The 17,298-nt window shown below is 40.2% G+C and overlaps 1 protein-coding gene across 8 annotated transcripts in view; it reads left to right on the top strand.

Annotated features, from left to right (window-relative positions):
- TACC2 (transforming acidic coiled-coil containing protein 2) overlaps positions 1–17,298 on the top strand; it is a 392,567-nt gene that overhangs the window by 340,421 nt on the left and 34,848 nt on the right. For 5 of the 8 annotated variants that reach the window (XM_085602592.1, XM_085602584.1, XM_085602576.1 and 2 more), the window contains 4 exons: positions 3,867–3,979; positions 8,363–8,534; positions 9,193–9,333; positions 11,895–11,984. In XM_085602592.1, coding sequence (XP_085458718.1) covers positions 3,867–3,979; positions 8,363–8,534; positions 9,193–9,333; positions 11,895–11,984 — 516 coding nt within the window. The remainder of the gene's footprint in view (positions 1–3,866; positions 3,980–8,362; positions 8,535–9,192; positions 9,334–11,894; positions 11,985–17,298) is intronic. The other 3 variants (XM_085602617.1, XM_085602609.1, XM_085602599.1) reach the window with 1 other exon arrangement.

Here is a 17,298-nt window from a genome sequence, read left to right as displayed (position 1 = left end):
CAGAGAAGCTCCCATCTACAGATCAGACAAATAAAAACTTTTGCCAAGCAGCAAAAAGCATGACACTTGATAAAATGCAGTTCAATTCCTAGATGTCCAGAGACTTTTGGCTTAGTTTTTAGCAATTGGTGCAGGTCCTGTCCTCGAAATGAATCCTTTTTTTTGTATTACCGACCTCAAAAATATTATAGCAACAAACTTTTGCATCAGGCTAGGAATATGCTATTGAACATTTTGAGCTCAGATAACTTTGGAGCCATCACTTTTATTATGATGCCTAGAAAATCCAGCAACACCAAAAGAGAAAACATGACTTTTGAGCTACTTTGCAAATCAACAAGATTTTGGACCCCAACATTATGAAAGCTCTAAAATGGCAACTTACTGTTTCAACAGTGATCACAACTCTGATTCTTCCATCACCAGGGTATTACACACCCTAGACAACTACAGTTATACTTGGACCAGGAAAAGATTTAAGTGTCTCAACAGAAAGATGAGTAATTACAAGAGGATGTCAAGTACCTATAGGAAAATTATACATCCGACTCCTATTACGAAGAGGATATGATCCTGGTGTCTGGATCACAACATGCAAGGGCATCTTGCAGATTCCATCTCTAAATGGAAATTGAAAAAGAGGACACAGACTTCATCATAGAAAACTCAGAGCAACCTTAAATTAGGAATCAGTTTCTTCCTGGTGCCATTAGTTGTAACACAAATGAAAGCTATATTTAGAGGCTTGATTCTACTTGGCCAGTTAGTCCTCGAATAGAGAAAAAGTCACAAAGCCACCAGTACTCTATTAACATAATAGGGTGCCCAGAAGTGGACTCTGTTATACTTTGTCTACAGACTGAAATAGGTCATGACTCAAGGGTAATGTCTAGGACTCAACATCAAAGAGCATATTGCATCCAATAAAGTCAACAAAATGGCAGAGACCTCGGCAGCCAGGGGCTGAGTTAAGAGGAAGGTCTATTACAGCAACCTCCAGCACCAAACAGTAACAGCCTACATTTCTTCCATCTACACCTCCACGTTGGGAGGGAAACTTAGGTTCTTCATTGGACAATGACATTGATGACCTCGAAAAACACCTGAACGAGATATTTAACATGCTGGTTCTACAGGAGGTTAAGGAGTCTGCTTCCTCATACTAATGAAAGACAAATGGCTAAAAACTGAACTGGAATCCCCGGTCACATAGAAGGTGAATATAAAACTAGAAATTCAGAATGATAATGCTTCAATTTTGTATGGTTAATGTTGGAAGGAGAAGTTATGCCTACCTTCAGTTTAAAAAAAATTACTATTTCCACATTCCATTACATTGAAAACACAAGAATTACATCAGGTTCGGAGTAGCTCGAAACACAATCTATTCAAAGTTCTACCCATCTACATAGAATCAGAATTGGGGCTGTTGACAAAATGTCTGCCTTTTAATATTGTCTACTTAAGAAGGAATAGCATTTATATATAGCTTTAGCTAAACACACTTTCAGTCAAAGCATACTTATGTGACTAAATGTATCTGACTTTGCACAAGGAGCACAAGGAGCAATGAACAGGAAAATATTATGTCCCACCCAGTCATAAGAAGAAATGTTTGGGATCAGTAATGGACAAGTATTGCTGAAAAGTACAGAAGCATATGTGCTCAAATTCGAAGAAAAATATATTTTTGAGGAATCAGTCTCTTGCATTGATGAAGGCAATTAATTACGTTTTAGGAAATAAAAATCCTAGAGCTGTAATCCCAGATGATCACTATGCCAAAGATCCCTAAGAAGCCCATATTCAGTTACTGACAGTCCATAGAAAACAGGTTAGAATTCAGGATGGCGGTGTTGACCTTAAAATCTTTCCAAAATATTACTGTAAAAAGACAACACAACAACATTCTGTTAGATCTTGGATTCAGGTTCCACAGTTATCACGAGATATATCACTGTGCTATAAAAATAATCAATCTTGCAAGTCAATATGTCTCTATTGAGTGTAAAGTATGCAGCTTCCCACAATTGTTCTTTGAGGATGGTATAATTAAAAAAAACAAAATCAAGAAAAGGCGGCCGTCCGATACAATTTGTCTGCGACAAGCAGCAACAAAAATTGACAAGACTTATGTATCCTGATAACAACAAAATGAGTACAACAGAAATGCCTTTAGTCATTAGTTGGTACAAAAAAATGTGCATATGGCTTTCCACAATTACCCCTGATCTCTAAGAGATGCCAGCAGAGTCTATGAAGACCTGACATTCACTTCTGGTACAAATTGCAAAGGAAAGTCCCAGCCCATCATGGAATGCTGATAATGGAACAAGGGAAGATCACACTATTCAACCCAGCTCCATGAACTAAGAAGTCTGTAGCCCGACATTATTGTCTGGATACATAAAACTCCCATAAGTATTCATACAGTTGCTAAAGGAGGAGAAAGGGCCTACCAGTAGAATATTATTACTTTTGTAATTGGAAGACATTTATAATATGGTTTATAACCAATCATGTGGCTTCTACAAATAGTACTCTTCGAAACATTCTGACGTACTTGCTTTATTTAACCGATAAACAACTTTCTTCGGCCACTGTCAGAGCGTACCTTGCAGCTTTGACCATTTACAAGAGGACTCAAAAATTGGTGACTTCAGAGTACCAACGTTGATTGAAGACAATGATTTCACCTAATTGAACACCAGTCCCAACATAGCTTATGGACCTAGTAGTCACAATAAAAATGTATCTTCTCTTTGATTCCTATTTTGTGCATTTCTTCAAAGACATAAGTAAAGTGGTATTTGTTAGACAGAACTACTTTACAGTGAGTGGATTGCAAGCCCTAACCATTTAGAAACCATTTATATAATACATAGATAAGGTGGTATCAGCCAAAGGTCATACATAATGTTGAATCATCTTAATTGAGCAGTTGACTGCCTAGGTTAGTCAGAATCTAGACTGTAATGCCTCAAAATTCTTACATATGCTAGATAAGTACTGACATATTGGCAAGGCAACATAATGCAGAAAGACCTAATTACCTTTTTTAGCAACAAAGCAAATGATGCCGCTACTCAAAGTAAAGATTTACCAGATGGATTGTACCATGTACCAGGCAAATATTTGTATATAAGACCCAAGCTATCTCTGTCATAGCAGAAACTACAACATTTGCCTCTTGGGCAAATAGAGCACTATATGGTAGTTATAGAAAAATTACATGGAGTTTGACACACAATTTCACTTTAACCTACTTCACAAGTATTCATGCAAGACAAGATTCACTGATTGGACAAATTGTTTTGGGGAATTAAGTCATAACTGTTTCAGCCTATGCCAAATCTCCAATGTAGGATACTGCTTGCTACTCTCTGAAGAACATGCATATCTGAGGGCTAAACAGTTATAGATTCACATGCCATTCGCTCAACTTAAAAGAAAATAAAGCGAAAGATGGTACCAATTCCTGGGGAATTGTGGAGTACTCCTCAGCGATATACAGTTATCTCATTCTCAAAACTACCATATGGCAGAACGTTTTCAAAACAAATGCACTTTTCTAACCCAACCATTAGATGCCATTGTAAGCATAGCATATTAATCCATTATAGGGTTTAATGCTGATGGAAGAATGGTACTCCGTTTTCAGATGATTTGTTACTGTATCTGTGAATCAATGTGACAATAAGATTATGTTTACATTTTGATTAAAAATTAGAAGAATTTTCATTTTTAAACTAAGAAAATGCAGAACTCCTTTTCCTCTCTTCCTCCATACCCTAGCCTCTAACAGCCTGGTAGCACAACTAAACACAATGACACTGAGTGACATTACACCTTCTCTTCCTCCTTAGCACCAAGAGGAGATGCCTAAGAAGAGTCTGTACCTGCTGTTTGATGGTTCCAGTGAGAGCCCAGTGAAATCTCCACCAGTCAGATTCTCCGATTCCACAACGCCTGGATCAGGGTATGAACAGTGTCTACATTTGTGAGATTGAAGTCGTTGTGTAGAAGGCTGTTTTAAAGTTTCGGCTACCCCAGCATCCATTATAAATTTGCATAAAGGGTGACACTACCCAGTTGGAGTTGAGCATGGGGTTGGTATCTCTGCAACTTGGCCATGGTCGGTGTCTGATCTCACACAGATAGTACCAAGAACCCGCTGATGAAATGCCGGTTATGCAGTCTCCATATTGTGACTCTGGGTGGTGGAACTTTGAGGTTGGGTTTACTACTAAAACTATATCTTGGTCTACTGAGCTCACATTTGCCATTGTGTGATATCAGATTTGTGTTTCTCCAGTTTAAAAACGAGTAGAATGATAGTAATTTATGAATCAAAGGAGCAAATTCAGGTCAACAGAATAGAAAATGTCAGCTCCAAATTAATATTTAGCACAAAAGGTGACAACAAAAGCTTATTGGCGTATCAGTCACTCATTGTGGAGAATGACAGAATCCATATTTGATTCAAATTAATTTCAAGAAAATGTGTAGGGATCTTGCATGACTGATAGACGTGTTTAGAATGATGCCATTCCAATTTGTTAGCTCTTTGTTCTTATAGACATCTTTATCTAAATTTACTAGAACAGACTAGATATGCTATCATTGGTCACCATGAGAGATTACAGAACCCACTAGCCGAAGAGGATTAACTTTTGCTTTTAAAGGCTCAAGTAGTTCAGGTTAGAGCCAAAATGGCAACAGACATTGCCGTAAAAAAATCCTGTTGTAAAGGATCTCTTGCTTGAAAAAAGTATCTGTATTACACGAAGTGTACCTTTTCATGCATTGTTTTTAAAAGGAAAACTGAAATATTTTCATTTATCAAGACTGATTACCTATTTAATGGAAAAAATGAAAGCTTTGATTTGTATAAACTTTTGTATACCACCTTTGTATTTATACATTCCTTTCCAGAAGTTTTTGTTCAATCTGATAGTAAACAGAGAGCAGGAAGCTTTGTATTTTGTTATATTGCTATGATGTTAATCAAAGCAAAGGGTGTCAAATGTGGTACATTAAAATGAGAAACCGGCATTATATGAGATGCACAGTATGATAGAGGGGTGATTCAGTATCTATTACATACAAAAGCATTTAGTATATTAAATCAAGAGTGAAAAGCTTTGTATATACGTGGCAGTGTCCCGAACTGGATGTGTTCTTGATATTTCAGGCCACCGAGGGGTTCCAGGACTGTACAGAGGCATAGAGCCGCAGGCCTAGTGGCATTATAGTGTCACAGAACTTGATGATGACTTGCAATATCTTCATATTAAAGTGCTTTATTTCTTAAAGTAAACAGCACATGTGTAGAGTCATGACATATCTGTCACTCAAACCTCTGGATCTTATGACAGCAAAATGATGAACCTTGAACCAAAATAAGTTGGACTGGATATTTTGAAGCATTTAAGTACGAATACTGTCCTATGCAGTCGAAAATGTATCCGTAATTAGACTTTGGCTCTTGCCTATAATTGCTCTATTTCTAGTGGGGGAGGGGCTCCTGCAACCACAGCACACTTGGACTGTAATGTTAAATAACTATTTACCACAAAAGAGCTTGATGCCAATGTAAAACAGTTACTGCTTCTGCACTATCTAGGAGAATAGGCACACCACATTTGCATGACACTACCACCCACTGAAAACACCCACGAGTATGATGTTGTGAAAAGGGTACCAATTGCCTACTTTCAAACTAAGTGATTTCAGATTTTCTGTGGTTTAATCTTCAGTTACCAGGCATCAAGGTGGCGAGTCAATGGATGCACTTCACACCTGGCTGTGTCATCTGGCCATTACTTGCAGCCCCCCTAGAAGTGGGCAGTGTGGTGACATACTTAATAATGCAAGACTGCTGCTTACTGACATTGAGCAGGCAGATCATTTGGAGGCTTAGTATCTCTCTGACCCAGACCATGCCTCTGATATGAGCGAATGAAAATGCTTCATCCCAGGTAACCTTGAAGGAAGCGCCTGCATGCCTGTGTGTGATCTGAGCAATGCCAATTTATCATTTGTGAATGGAGGCAGAAGGTATCCACGGGGTAAAGTGCTACCATGGTGTAGACAGCTTGTCCTCCCATGTCCTCTTATGTAAGTTTGAATGTCACAGTTCCCCCACCTCTTTCTGCGGCACTTCCTCTTTGCTTTACTATAAAATTACACAGGAGCTTTTGTTTCAATGTGGCAGAACCCAACCACTACCAGATGGGCCTTTCTACCATTCCTTATCCACTCCCCTCTTTAGATTAGATCTCCTTGCACCTGATGGGGTCCAAACTGGCTCTTACTTCCACTGTGCCTGGCGCTTCGCTGTCTAGGAGGGTCATAGGAATGAATAGGAGAAGGCTGGAATCCCTAAGTCTCAAGAGGAAGTGCTAAGGTTGTTCTTTGTTCTACATGCTTCTCCTGTTCACTTCTACATCATCCCTGCTAATCCCTGTGACTCCATATCACGCTGCATTTCCGGGGCAGAGAGGGGCAGGTAATAGTCTTCTGAGCCAAGGATTTGTATTCCAGCGCTGGAGGTGTTATGAGCGGCAGAATTGGTTTTAAGCCAGTTCTGGCTCAAGTATCCTAAAGTACGCTTTTCTAAAGTTACTTTTGCACTCGATTTATCAAACACCAGGTTTCATCATTTAATCCGATTTTGAAAATGTATATATATGTATATAATGTGTGTATCAGATTAGGCACCCTGCAATGTAAGCATGCAAGGAAGACTTTTAGGGTGATTTATTGATATATAAAAATAGGTTTTCCGCATAATGAAGGCACTGTTCATCGCCATGTGTTACTGTAATGCCTTTAAACTGCAGAAGAGCCAGAGTAGTGGTGATCCTGGTGGACCTATACTTTAGTCATATTTGTAGGTGGTGTAAATACATTCTGCAGCCCACATCTACTATGGCCTTAAAGGGAAGGTAAATAGATCAACTGAGTGACGCCGATTTTGCCAATCTCATTTTAGGGTCAGAGCATGAGCATTATAGAACCGAATAGCAGTTTTACAGTGCACAGAGACCCAATGCCAACAAAATTAGGGTCCCAAAAATGGTGGAAAATCTGGAGTGACCATGGAGAAAAGGCAGATTTGCGACATACATTTATTATATGTTGAAATAAAAAAAAAACGAGTAAGAGGCTTTGTGTAGAATTATATAAATATACCTATAGCATATTAAACTGGGAGAAGACAGACACAAATATTTAAAAGCGATAAAGAGTTTTTGTATAATATGGTATTAAAGAGAGAGGAGGCCCTCCACAAGGTCACCTACCTGCCAATCAAAGTATGGTCTTAGTTGAGGCACAGTGAGAGACATCTGTCTTCATCTAAACTACTGTGCGTCATTCTATTGTCTATATGTGCCCCAGAAGGCGTATTGTTAGCTTTAGTCTTTCATAAGACATTGGGTTTAAAGTGAATACAAGCTAAAGAGACATGAAAGCCGAAGAGTTAGTGTAGTGGGTTGAGCACCTCCCGCAGGGATCTTTGTAACTTTCAAGTTAAAAAATTGTATCTTGGCATGACAATATAGTCTTTCATCCTTATGAGGTCGACAAAATGAGAGTGAAGCATACTGTGTACTATTGGTTCTGAAAACAGCTTTATAAATGACCTTATCTGAAATGTGTATTTTGTGGCATAATAGGTAGGTTAATCCTTGGGCCAGTAAAGAGACAGACCAACCTGGTATAAAGGTAATCAAATGAGTAAAGGAATGGGTTGCTGAACCAGCAATAAAGGGGCAATAGAGTCAGAAATCTGGTAGAAGGACCAAGAATTAGAATAATGGATGGAGAACAAGTGACGAAAGGGAGCAGGATGAATGAAGAAACTGAGGGAAGACTAGACAAGAAACAAATGAAAAAATAAAATAAGCAAGAGCCACAGAGGAAACTGGTATGATACTGTGGTAAGGTACAACAGCAGTAAAGGGAGGATGCAAATCAGGAACCAGAAAGGAATACGTCTTAACAGTTGTGATACAGAGGAGGAGATTTAAGAAACCGAAGGGACAACCAGGAATAAAGAAATAGGGGGGGGGGGGTGAAAGCAGACAAGGAGTGGAGGAGAATTTGTAATGTGACCAGTAGAAACATTAATGTAGCAAAGAGAGAGAAAGGAAATAGAATAATTTCAAGAAACAAAACACACATCTGGAGTACAAGAAAATTATTAGACTTTGGAAATGGACAGGATAACTAGGAATCAGACCAAGAGAAATCGGAGGAAATCCAGCAGATTAATTATGAAACCTCATTGACCTTTCACTTCTCAAATGCTTGCGGTCACATTGATAATTCTGATATGTTCTCGCTGTTCCCATAGGTCGAGCTTCGAAGGTACAGATTCTCAGCAGTCCTTAGGGTTGAAACTCTCACATCCTGGACCCTGCCTGCTGCCCGGTAGCCAGGACCCCAGTGCACATTTATCAGATATGGTCAAGCAGAAGGAGCTGGACTGCCAGACACCAAGAATCATGTCTAGCATCAGGGAGATGGTAAGAGAAGTATGGATGAGGGAAGGGGGATAGGGCTCAGTGCAAGGTTGGCTCCGCCCTGAGAGCATATTGAGGTTGAGAGTGGAGGCTCTGCAATGGAATAGTAAGAACTCTTTCTTTGCTTATCATCTCATACCGCAGTTTTTGTCTTTGTTAATCAGTCTAAGGAAAAGTTGTTATTGGATGGTCAAAGTGTGACATAAGATGCCAACCCCTTTGGATCTTGGTACCCATTTGTGATAGGGAGATTGTCTATGTCTATGGCTCCAAATCTCCATGCATGGTCACTCTTCGCAATATTGAAGCCCCTGGCGGTTCCTCGGGCCTCTCTTATGTCTCACAAGTTGTGCCACCTCCGCCCCATCTATGGCAATTCAGAACAGTTTCATGCCCTGGGGCTAGACATAAATGCTACAGATTCTTAAATCTCCTCTATTGTGTGAATTTTCTGCCACCATTCCAGGCCTCCTGAAGGGTCCTCAGATCTCCTTGTTTTGTGTCTTTATAGTTGTAGCTAGGTATCATGGGTTATCTCAGTACTAATTTGGACAGCTGGCTCTTATGAACTTTTCAGTGACAAACTCTTATAGAGTAATCTCCAGATTATCATATGTGAAGAGATCTGCCCCTATAACGTTCTTCTCTCCCTATATTGCAGATGTCTCCAGAGGAGCCCTTCTCTTCTACAGATGCTCTGCTTTCCAGGATTTCCCATCAGACCATGACCTGTGATTCACTGGACTACCTAGAGCCAGATTTGGCAGAGAAGAACCCTCCAGTGTTTGCCCAAAAACTTCAGGTGAGCTTCAGGATGTGAAAAACCATAGAACATACAGTCATGCTGGGCAGCCTGTTTGCACCTAGCACGGAGTTGATACAAATGAGTGAATAGATCGGAACAACTGAATATTACTCTAGACATATTCCATTTAATTCTTGATTCCTTCAGCTCATCTCTTCCATCACTTAGAGGACCAACCATATGAAAAGTGGTCTTTTGCTTTGTTGCACATAGTACAGTCTAGCCCAAATAGCTAGTCTAAACACATTCTAAATAGGAACACAAGGAACTCCAGATTCGATTCTGTCTTATTGGGCCTCCCCTTTGTGGTGCTACTTGAGTCCCTGTGGTACAACCAAATCCAGACCTACATCTGAACATATTGGGTCCATATGGCCAGAATTCCTCCGGGGTTGTTTGCGGTTCCATTGAAGGGAGTGAAGCTTGATGGTTATGACGGGACTATCGTTTTCGGGGCAGGGCGAAGACCGATTTGCATGTGTTTTATCCATTTTGTCTGTGAATCCATTAACAAATTATGAAAGGTGTTGTGCTCAGTGTAATTAAAAGAGGTTAAGATTAATTTTGAGCAGTCCATACATTGCAATTTGTATTTCTGAGACAGTTTGTTTTCCACACCCAATTACATTTCCCCAGGCCCTTCCTACATTCTCACATTCTTTCTGAGGGTATAACAGTTTATGCACCAGCCGTGTGTAATCTGGGTAAGCCCTCTTAAACCTACCACCTCACATATTTATGATGTTGTTTTAACACACTAAGCCCGCCACCCAAATTTCCCTTGTCTACTACAGGACAGTAACTTCATATCTGCCACTCGGAGTAGGAATTTAGGAGCAATACATTTCCATGCAAAGCCTTTCCTTGGGTGGTGCTCCCCTATAGCTTTCATTGACTGGGATAAGGCTGTGTGCCCTCAATAACAATGGCAAAGAGGGGCGATGGGTATTTGCAGAGGTGCATAGCCTGTAATCCTCAGAGCCACAGCACAAGTAGCAAATTAACTACACTACTAAATGAACTGCACCTGGAGGAAAGGTGCATGTTTCCAAACCATTAGAAGCTTCAGGGGGGAGTTACCCTGAGAACCCCTTTAATATTAAGACTAGAGGGGTGTGCAGTATCAAAGAATGCCCTGTAAATCACTCAATTGGGGAAACTCAAGGAAAGGGTCAGTTTCCTCAGTTCCTCTGGGAAATCTCTTTAGTGGTGAATCGCTAGCAAGGGCAAGAGTATTTTCACTAGTGGGACCTGGGAGGTAGAGGCTTCATTGACAACACCATTGTGGTTCCCTTGAGCAGTAAGACACAGAAGGGGACTTTATTTGGCTAGAAGAAGAATTGAGTTCTGTGGTCACTGGATCATAAGATGTCAAGACAAGTTATTTGTGTTGAACGCTATAGTTTACAAATTACATCCTTTATACTTTGAGGGAGTGTGTATGAGGGAGTGTGTATGTTGACCATCTGTCAGTACCTATTTGTCGGTCATCTTGTTCCACACTTACTGAGCTCTGAGAATCAATGTTTGACTCCTGGCTTTGTTCAATTTCATGGTTTACAATTTACAGGGTCTTTGATTTCATGCCTAAGTGTGATTTAAAAAAGAAATATATATTAATTTCTTTAAGAAAGCCCTTTAATTCTGTGCACTTAGCTTAGTTGCCTCTGATAGAAATATTTTGATACAAAGTGACTTCTTAGAATCAAAACTCCTTGACAATAAGATATTTTCTGTAGGTTGATTGATGTTGGGAAATAGAAATGCCACATATTCTGTCACAGTTCTGTCACAGTTGATTGTTTGCATACAGTGTGCATGAAATGGCGAATTTATTTTTTGTGACAGAGTACAAGCATTGGAAATTGACTATTAAAAAGATCTTTTCTTTAGTTTCTCCATATGTATGCATGTAGACTTGTGTGGCTTTCCTTGCCTAGCTTCCCTTGCCAACCTAGCTTCCTATGCCCACACCCAATAGTTACTCTCTTCTTATACATGTATTCCATAGTACCTAACCCATTCTTATACTGTAATTGCTCTCTTGTCTGTATTCTGGGACATCCCCTCCCCACTTAATACTCTTTTTCACATATTTTGTGTATTGTTTTCATGTCTCACATGTCAACCTTTTTTTTATTCTGTTAAATTCTTTTTTTTTATACGGGGGGGGGGGATGATGGGGCAAAAGGGAGTTTACAGGCCTGAAGACGTCAAGCCTGTATCCACCATTTTGTTTTTTTCTCCGACATGACAGTTCAGACAAGAGTCTGGTTCTGACTTTGCTCCAGCTCTAACAGCTTTTAGAGACACTGCCTTGCCGAGAAAACCTCGCGTTTTCATCTAGTAAACATTTCCAGAGGATAGCATGGCCCTTTACCCAGTCAGCCATAGAGGGTCACTAAAAGGGTACATGCTGTCTCCTCCTTTGTGGGGGAATTTCAGCATAATGAACTAATTTATTATCCTTGTGATTGTCTTGTTCTTCTTTTCCAGGGAAGGTCTTCCATCTTTAAACCTTTACTTTTCTTACCTCTTTCTTCCATGAACCCTAACAGGAGGAGTTAGAGTTTGCTGCAATGAGGATAGAGGCTTTGAAGTTAGCTAGGCACATCTCTCTGTCTGTTCATACCTCATCTGATGTGCAGGTATAGTGCCTGAGCCTGCGAGTGATGCCATGTTTGTTTGTCTCTGCCTTTGCACTGGTTTATGCTGATGTGTTTCCCTATTTACTTCCGTTGAAAGGCACTGCTGCCCTTGGAGCTTCCACATACTTTACAAACTCCAACCGCATTGGCATTCCTAGGTGTGAAAAGGTTGTGTACAATGTACAACGCTGTGTATATTGCCCTAACTGTAGACAGCATTTATAGATCGTGTCTCCTTCGTCTTTCTATAGGTCTCCTGTAGGTCTGTAAAAGTACATCTGGCCTAACATTTTAGCAACTTTGAAGGATCCTTCAAGGTTTCTAGTTAAGAAAAATGTAAGTACACCTTAATATGCCATGCTGATGAAATCACAGGCATTGTTCTCTCCCAGGAGCAGCATGATGATGATGATATGATAGTCGCTGCTTCCACTGAGATTCGCTGGTTAGAATGACTTATAAGACACTCCTGGAGGCATGCTGATAACAGCAAAAATATTATTCCTCGATGGGGTGTCATATCAAAGATACAAACTAAAAACCGTTCCTTCTAAGACAAACTGTACGGATTATAACACAGACATCAGTTCCTATAAAGGATTCTGTTTCAATAAATTCACAACATTGATCCCACTAAAGGGCGCATTGCTGACGCATTGCAAGAAAGGTCTATGTCACAAGTTTTGTGGAACTGCTTCTGTTTGCCTCCGTTCCGTTTTGCTTTAATGCAGTCAAGCAATACCTAACATACCCAGAGCTCAACTTGGACATACCTTGTGTAAGTCAAATACCATTGTGATAGCTCAAAGGTTTTTCCTTAAGGTTTTTTATTTTTTTACAAGTATGACTCAAAAACGTAATGAAAAAGAATAAAATTGAAGTAGAGGACTGCTCCGACATGCAGGTGAACATAGAGCTTGAACCTAGATTTCTTTCAAATGTGTCCTGGTATGGTCTTCGGGTTTCAGCAATAGTGGCTGGTTGTTCCATTCTTGCCAGAAGGCAAATAGGGTTCAGGGATTGGAAGGCAAACAATTCAGAGAAGTCTGCTTTCATCAAATTTATTTTTTAGGAGTAAAGCTTTTCGGTGAGCAGATTGATTCCATGGTCACTAAAGCCTTTTAAAGACCGAAAGCATGCTTTTTTTGTACAAGGAAAGTCCAATTCCTCTTCTTCCCAGATGCTCATAGGCTGTCAAAGAGAAGAATGCAGTTGCAACCTAAGCAGGATTACTAAAAGGTGATCTCCAACAAGCATACTTCTAATCAGGAAAGTCAGCGCTCATGACTATCAAGAAACTTTAAATCCAGCATCCCTGGAATGTGGCTGTATCCAAGAGTATTTAAACATCTATGTTCAGGATGTAACAGATGTTTGGGTGCATCAAACACGGTTACAGTACAGTCTTTTGTTAAAATCCTCCAGAGCAGGCTTTCATCCCTTTGTCGGTACCAGTGAGCATGTTTAAAAGCACCTGCCCTTTGGGATGGAGTATAAGAACTACTTAAAAAAAAGCCTCTTCTTCATGTTCCAAAACCAGATTTGGGGCTGGGAATCTACTCTGTCCTTTTTCTGGGGAGAAGTCCTCAGAGGGGAAACTTGCCAGTACTAGGCCTGAAATTAGTCAACAAATGAATCTCCAAAATGAATTTCAAAATGGACTGCCTTTAGCGGATTATTCTTTAGGCTCTCCAAGAGAAATTTATGGTGAAGTTGTATTTGTAGGATGCATTTCTCCACATTCCGATTAATCAAGAGCAGCAAAAGTTCCTGCAGTTTCCAATTATCACTTATTATTTTTCGATTCTATGTTGTATTTGGTCTGAAGTCAGTGCAGATGGTGTTCACAAAGGTGTTGGCACCATTACTGACTCTGCTACACAACCAGGGAATAACAATGCATACGTATTTGGACGATTGGATTATTCATTCTTTCTGGAGTCAGCAGATAGCAAATCATCTTCAGAAGGTGATCACTGTATTGCAAAATCATGGGTTTCTTATAAACTGGAAAAAAATTAAATCTGGTTGCATCTCAGGAAAGGGAATTAATCAGAGCAAGGTTTGGCAGATGTGGGAATGGTTCTCTTTGTAGAAGCAAGGAAACTGAAGATTTAGGCTCAGACCTCATCGTTGCAGAGCCAAAAAAGGTCAAAGGTAAGAAGACGGCTGCAGGTTCAGGGAGAATCAGCAGCAACACTGTTCATCTTTCCTTGGGCCGGATTTCATCTAGGATTATTTGTTCACCACCTATTGAACAATGAACTTGGACACTCTTCTCCCAATGTCGCAGAGAGTAGTTCATGAACTGAACTGGAGGCTCGACCATTTTAACTCTAGGAGCCGGGACAGCTTTGAGTTTTCTCCAACCCAAAGTAGTCCCAATGAATGCAAGTGGGTATTGTTGGGAAGAAACTTTGGACAACCAGGAGATTCAGGGTTAATGGTCCACTTAGATGATAAGGCCTTCCTTCCAGTGCTGATCAGAAGAGACAAATTAACAACAAGAACTTATCCGAACTGATGGGGGTGGGGGGCTCATGCTGAGGTCTTGACAAACAGTAGAGCTGATCTTCAGTTGGGTAGTGAAAAACGTATCTCTTACAGCAGTTTTTAACAGAGGCAAGGAGAATATGATGGTGGACAGACTCAGCATAGTGTTTTCTTCATCTTAGGTTCTTGGTCTACATCCGGTGAGCTTCAGGAGAATATCCAGGAGTTGGTGTTGTCCGGTAGCAGATCCATTCGTGGCGATATGCCAGAGGTTCATCTCCCAGCATAGGGCGAAAGAGGCCTGTGCAATAGATTCTCTTTCTTGCCCATCTACCCAGGTCTTCTTTATGCTTTTCTCCATTTTGGCCTGCTTGTCTTGGTTCCCTCTTCTTCATCAGATTGGGAGGGATCAAGAGTGATTCTTCTGATTTCTCCTCTCCCTAGTCTAAATCACTTACTAAATATGATATCCCTGACCAAACTCAGATTGTTGGCCTGGAAGGTGAAAGGTTAGATTTACAGAAAAGCGGTGTATCAAGAAACCAAGGTTCTAGAAAGGGGTCTACCTTTTATTCCTATGTGCATCATTGGGAATCATTTAGGGAGTGGTGTATCCCCAATAATCTTGAACCCGTATTTTGTGAAGGAGTGAATGTACTTTCTTTTGTTCAGGATGATTTTGACTTGCCCAATCTTCTTCCACTAAAAACCTTCAGTGGGCAGCCATTATGACTTTACGAAAAATGCCGGAGGAGTAAAATCCTTTAACTCTTATGTCTTCAGGCTCCAGAAGAGTATTGCCATTTTAGACCTCCAGTTAGAGAAGTGGTTTCAGACAGGAAATTGCAACTAGACCTGGAGTTGTTATAAGGACTCCCCTTTGAATTTCTGAAATTGGTTAAACTTCAGAATTTGATGAGAAGGTTTTTCTTTTTGGTTGCCATCACCTCTGTCCATAGGTTGGAGAGTTAAGGTCTCTGTCTTGTGGATCCCCTTATTTGACTATTTTTCCTGATAGGTTAATACTTAGTATTGGTCCTAACTTTAGGTCTAAAGTGAATTCTTCCTTTCATGAAGGTCAAGAGGTGATCTTGCTGCAGCTGGTTGCAGACTTATATCTGATCAGACTTCTGTCCATCCCTTTAACCTCAGAAGAGCAGTTCTAATTTATGTCAATACAGTTTCTTCTTTCAGGTGGGTCGAGTCTGTTTATGGATTTCAGGTCTTTCAAGAAGAGTTAAAGCTTTTAGTTCCTTCCCTGAGTTGATGGTTATGTCTTCTATTGCTTTGGTTTATGGTGAGAAAGGATGTCCCTGTACTTGGGGAATACAGGTTGAGTCTACCCGGGGCATCTTCTTGAGCATAGTTTGGTTAGACTTTACAGAATCTATTGTTGGGGGTTTGGATTGTGGTGATTGTTGTTCCAAAGTTCTTTCAGTAGCACTGGACTAGAAGTCTGGGGTGGGGGATACTGAATTAAACTTTTCACAGTTGTATTTATGAAATATCTGGCATGATTTGTTATGGTGTGGAGGCTGGTAGGTGTCACAGATTACCCTCATAGTTTTAGAATTTCTCTTGTGTTTAGGACTGTAACAAGGAAGATAATGAGGAGGTAATTTACGTACCCGTAATTCCGTTACTCTGTGTTAATTCTTCCTCATTACAATTATTGGTTCCTGCCAAGCCTCCCATTCGGAAGGATATTCTGCAGGCCAGGTCTTTTTTGATATAGCTTGTTATAAACAAGAAGAATTATTGGTGGCCAGCTCCTTTATAAGGGAGGGGTGGGTTCTCCTTTTTAAATCAAAACTAATGAGAGACAAGTAGATAGGCGTCTTTGGGAGTAGGTGACCTCATACGCTTAAGATGGTAAAGAAGAATAAACTCAGAGCAATGAAATTACTGGTATGTAATTATAGCATTACATGTTCTTTGGAGATACGGCTATCTGGTAGAGACATTGTTGATTCTGGGTTTTGTGGAATGACTGCATATTCAACGTTAAACCTAGTGCAGATTTTGCCTGATAAATTGGAGCTAAATCTGCGATAGGGAAAAGAGGTCAGAAAGAGCTTCAGTAATCATGTGCTCCAACTGTACAAGTTATCCTTCCTCTCTACATTATTTTGGAATGGGGTGGTGAAAAACCTCAAGGTGAGATGTTAACAGGATTTAAACTGGGGCAGAAATACTAGCTGTATCGTTACTGAAAGGTACCCACCTTAAGTAAATTAATCTTGGACAAGCCCCAAATGGAATAGTGCAGCTCAAACTGCTAGGCCTCTGAGGGACTGTGACCTAGCAGTTGTGGCTGGACTTTCTTTTTTGAGTATAATCAAGACTGATTTACATTTTGCTATTTCCTTTGTGAAGTAGCTCAGAAAAGACAAAAAAGGATAGAATAGAATGCATCCATTGACCGGTCTCACCATTACGTTATAACCGAGCCCCAGCAGCAGGATAAATAAGTCTGCTGCACAGACGAGTTCTTGCAAAGGAAAAGATAACATTTTATCGTGTAGGTGAAACAGCTATATGTACACATCCTATAATCTTACTCCAGACCCAGCCATGATCATACGTATCAGGGGTGATCGCTGGCGGGAGGGGACCTGAGGTAACCAAAACATGCTCTTCGAGCGCAGTTTAAATCACACCCTAATCTGGACCCAAACATGTAGCAAAGATGTGGTGTTGGACCGAGCAATACAGCTAATAGGCTGACTGAGAGAATATGCAGTGGTCTCAGCAGGATATCTAAAACAAAGAAAAAGTTCATTTAGCCAAGGTAGGGTTTTCAGCACAGTGTTAAGTATGT

This window comes from Triturus cristatus, chromosome 1_2 (genome assembly GCF_964204655.1).
Source record: "Triturus cristatus chromosome 1_2, aTriCri1.1, whole genome shotgun sequence".
In the NCBI taxonomy this organism is placed as follows: Eukaryota; Metazoa; Chordata; class Amphibia; order Caudata; family Salamandridae; genus Triturus; species Triturus cristatus.
The sequence above is the reverse complement of the archived record's forward strand: the minus strand, read 5'-3'. Positions and strand labels throughout refer to the sequence as shown.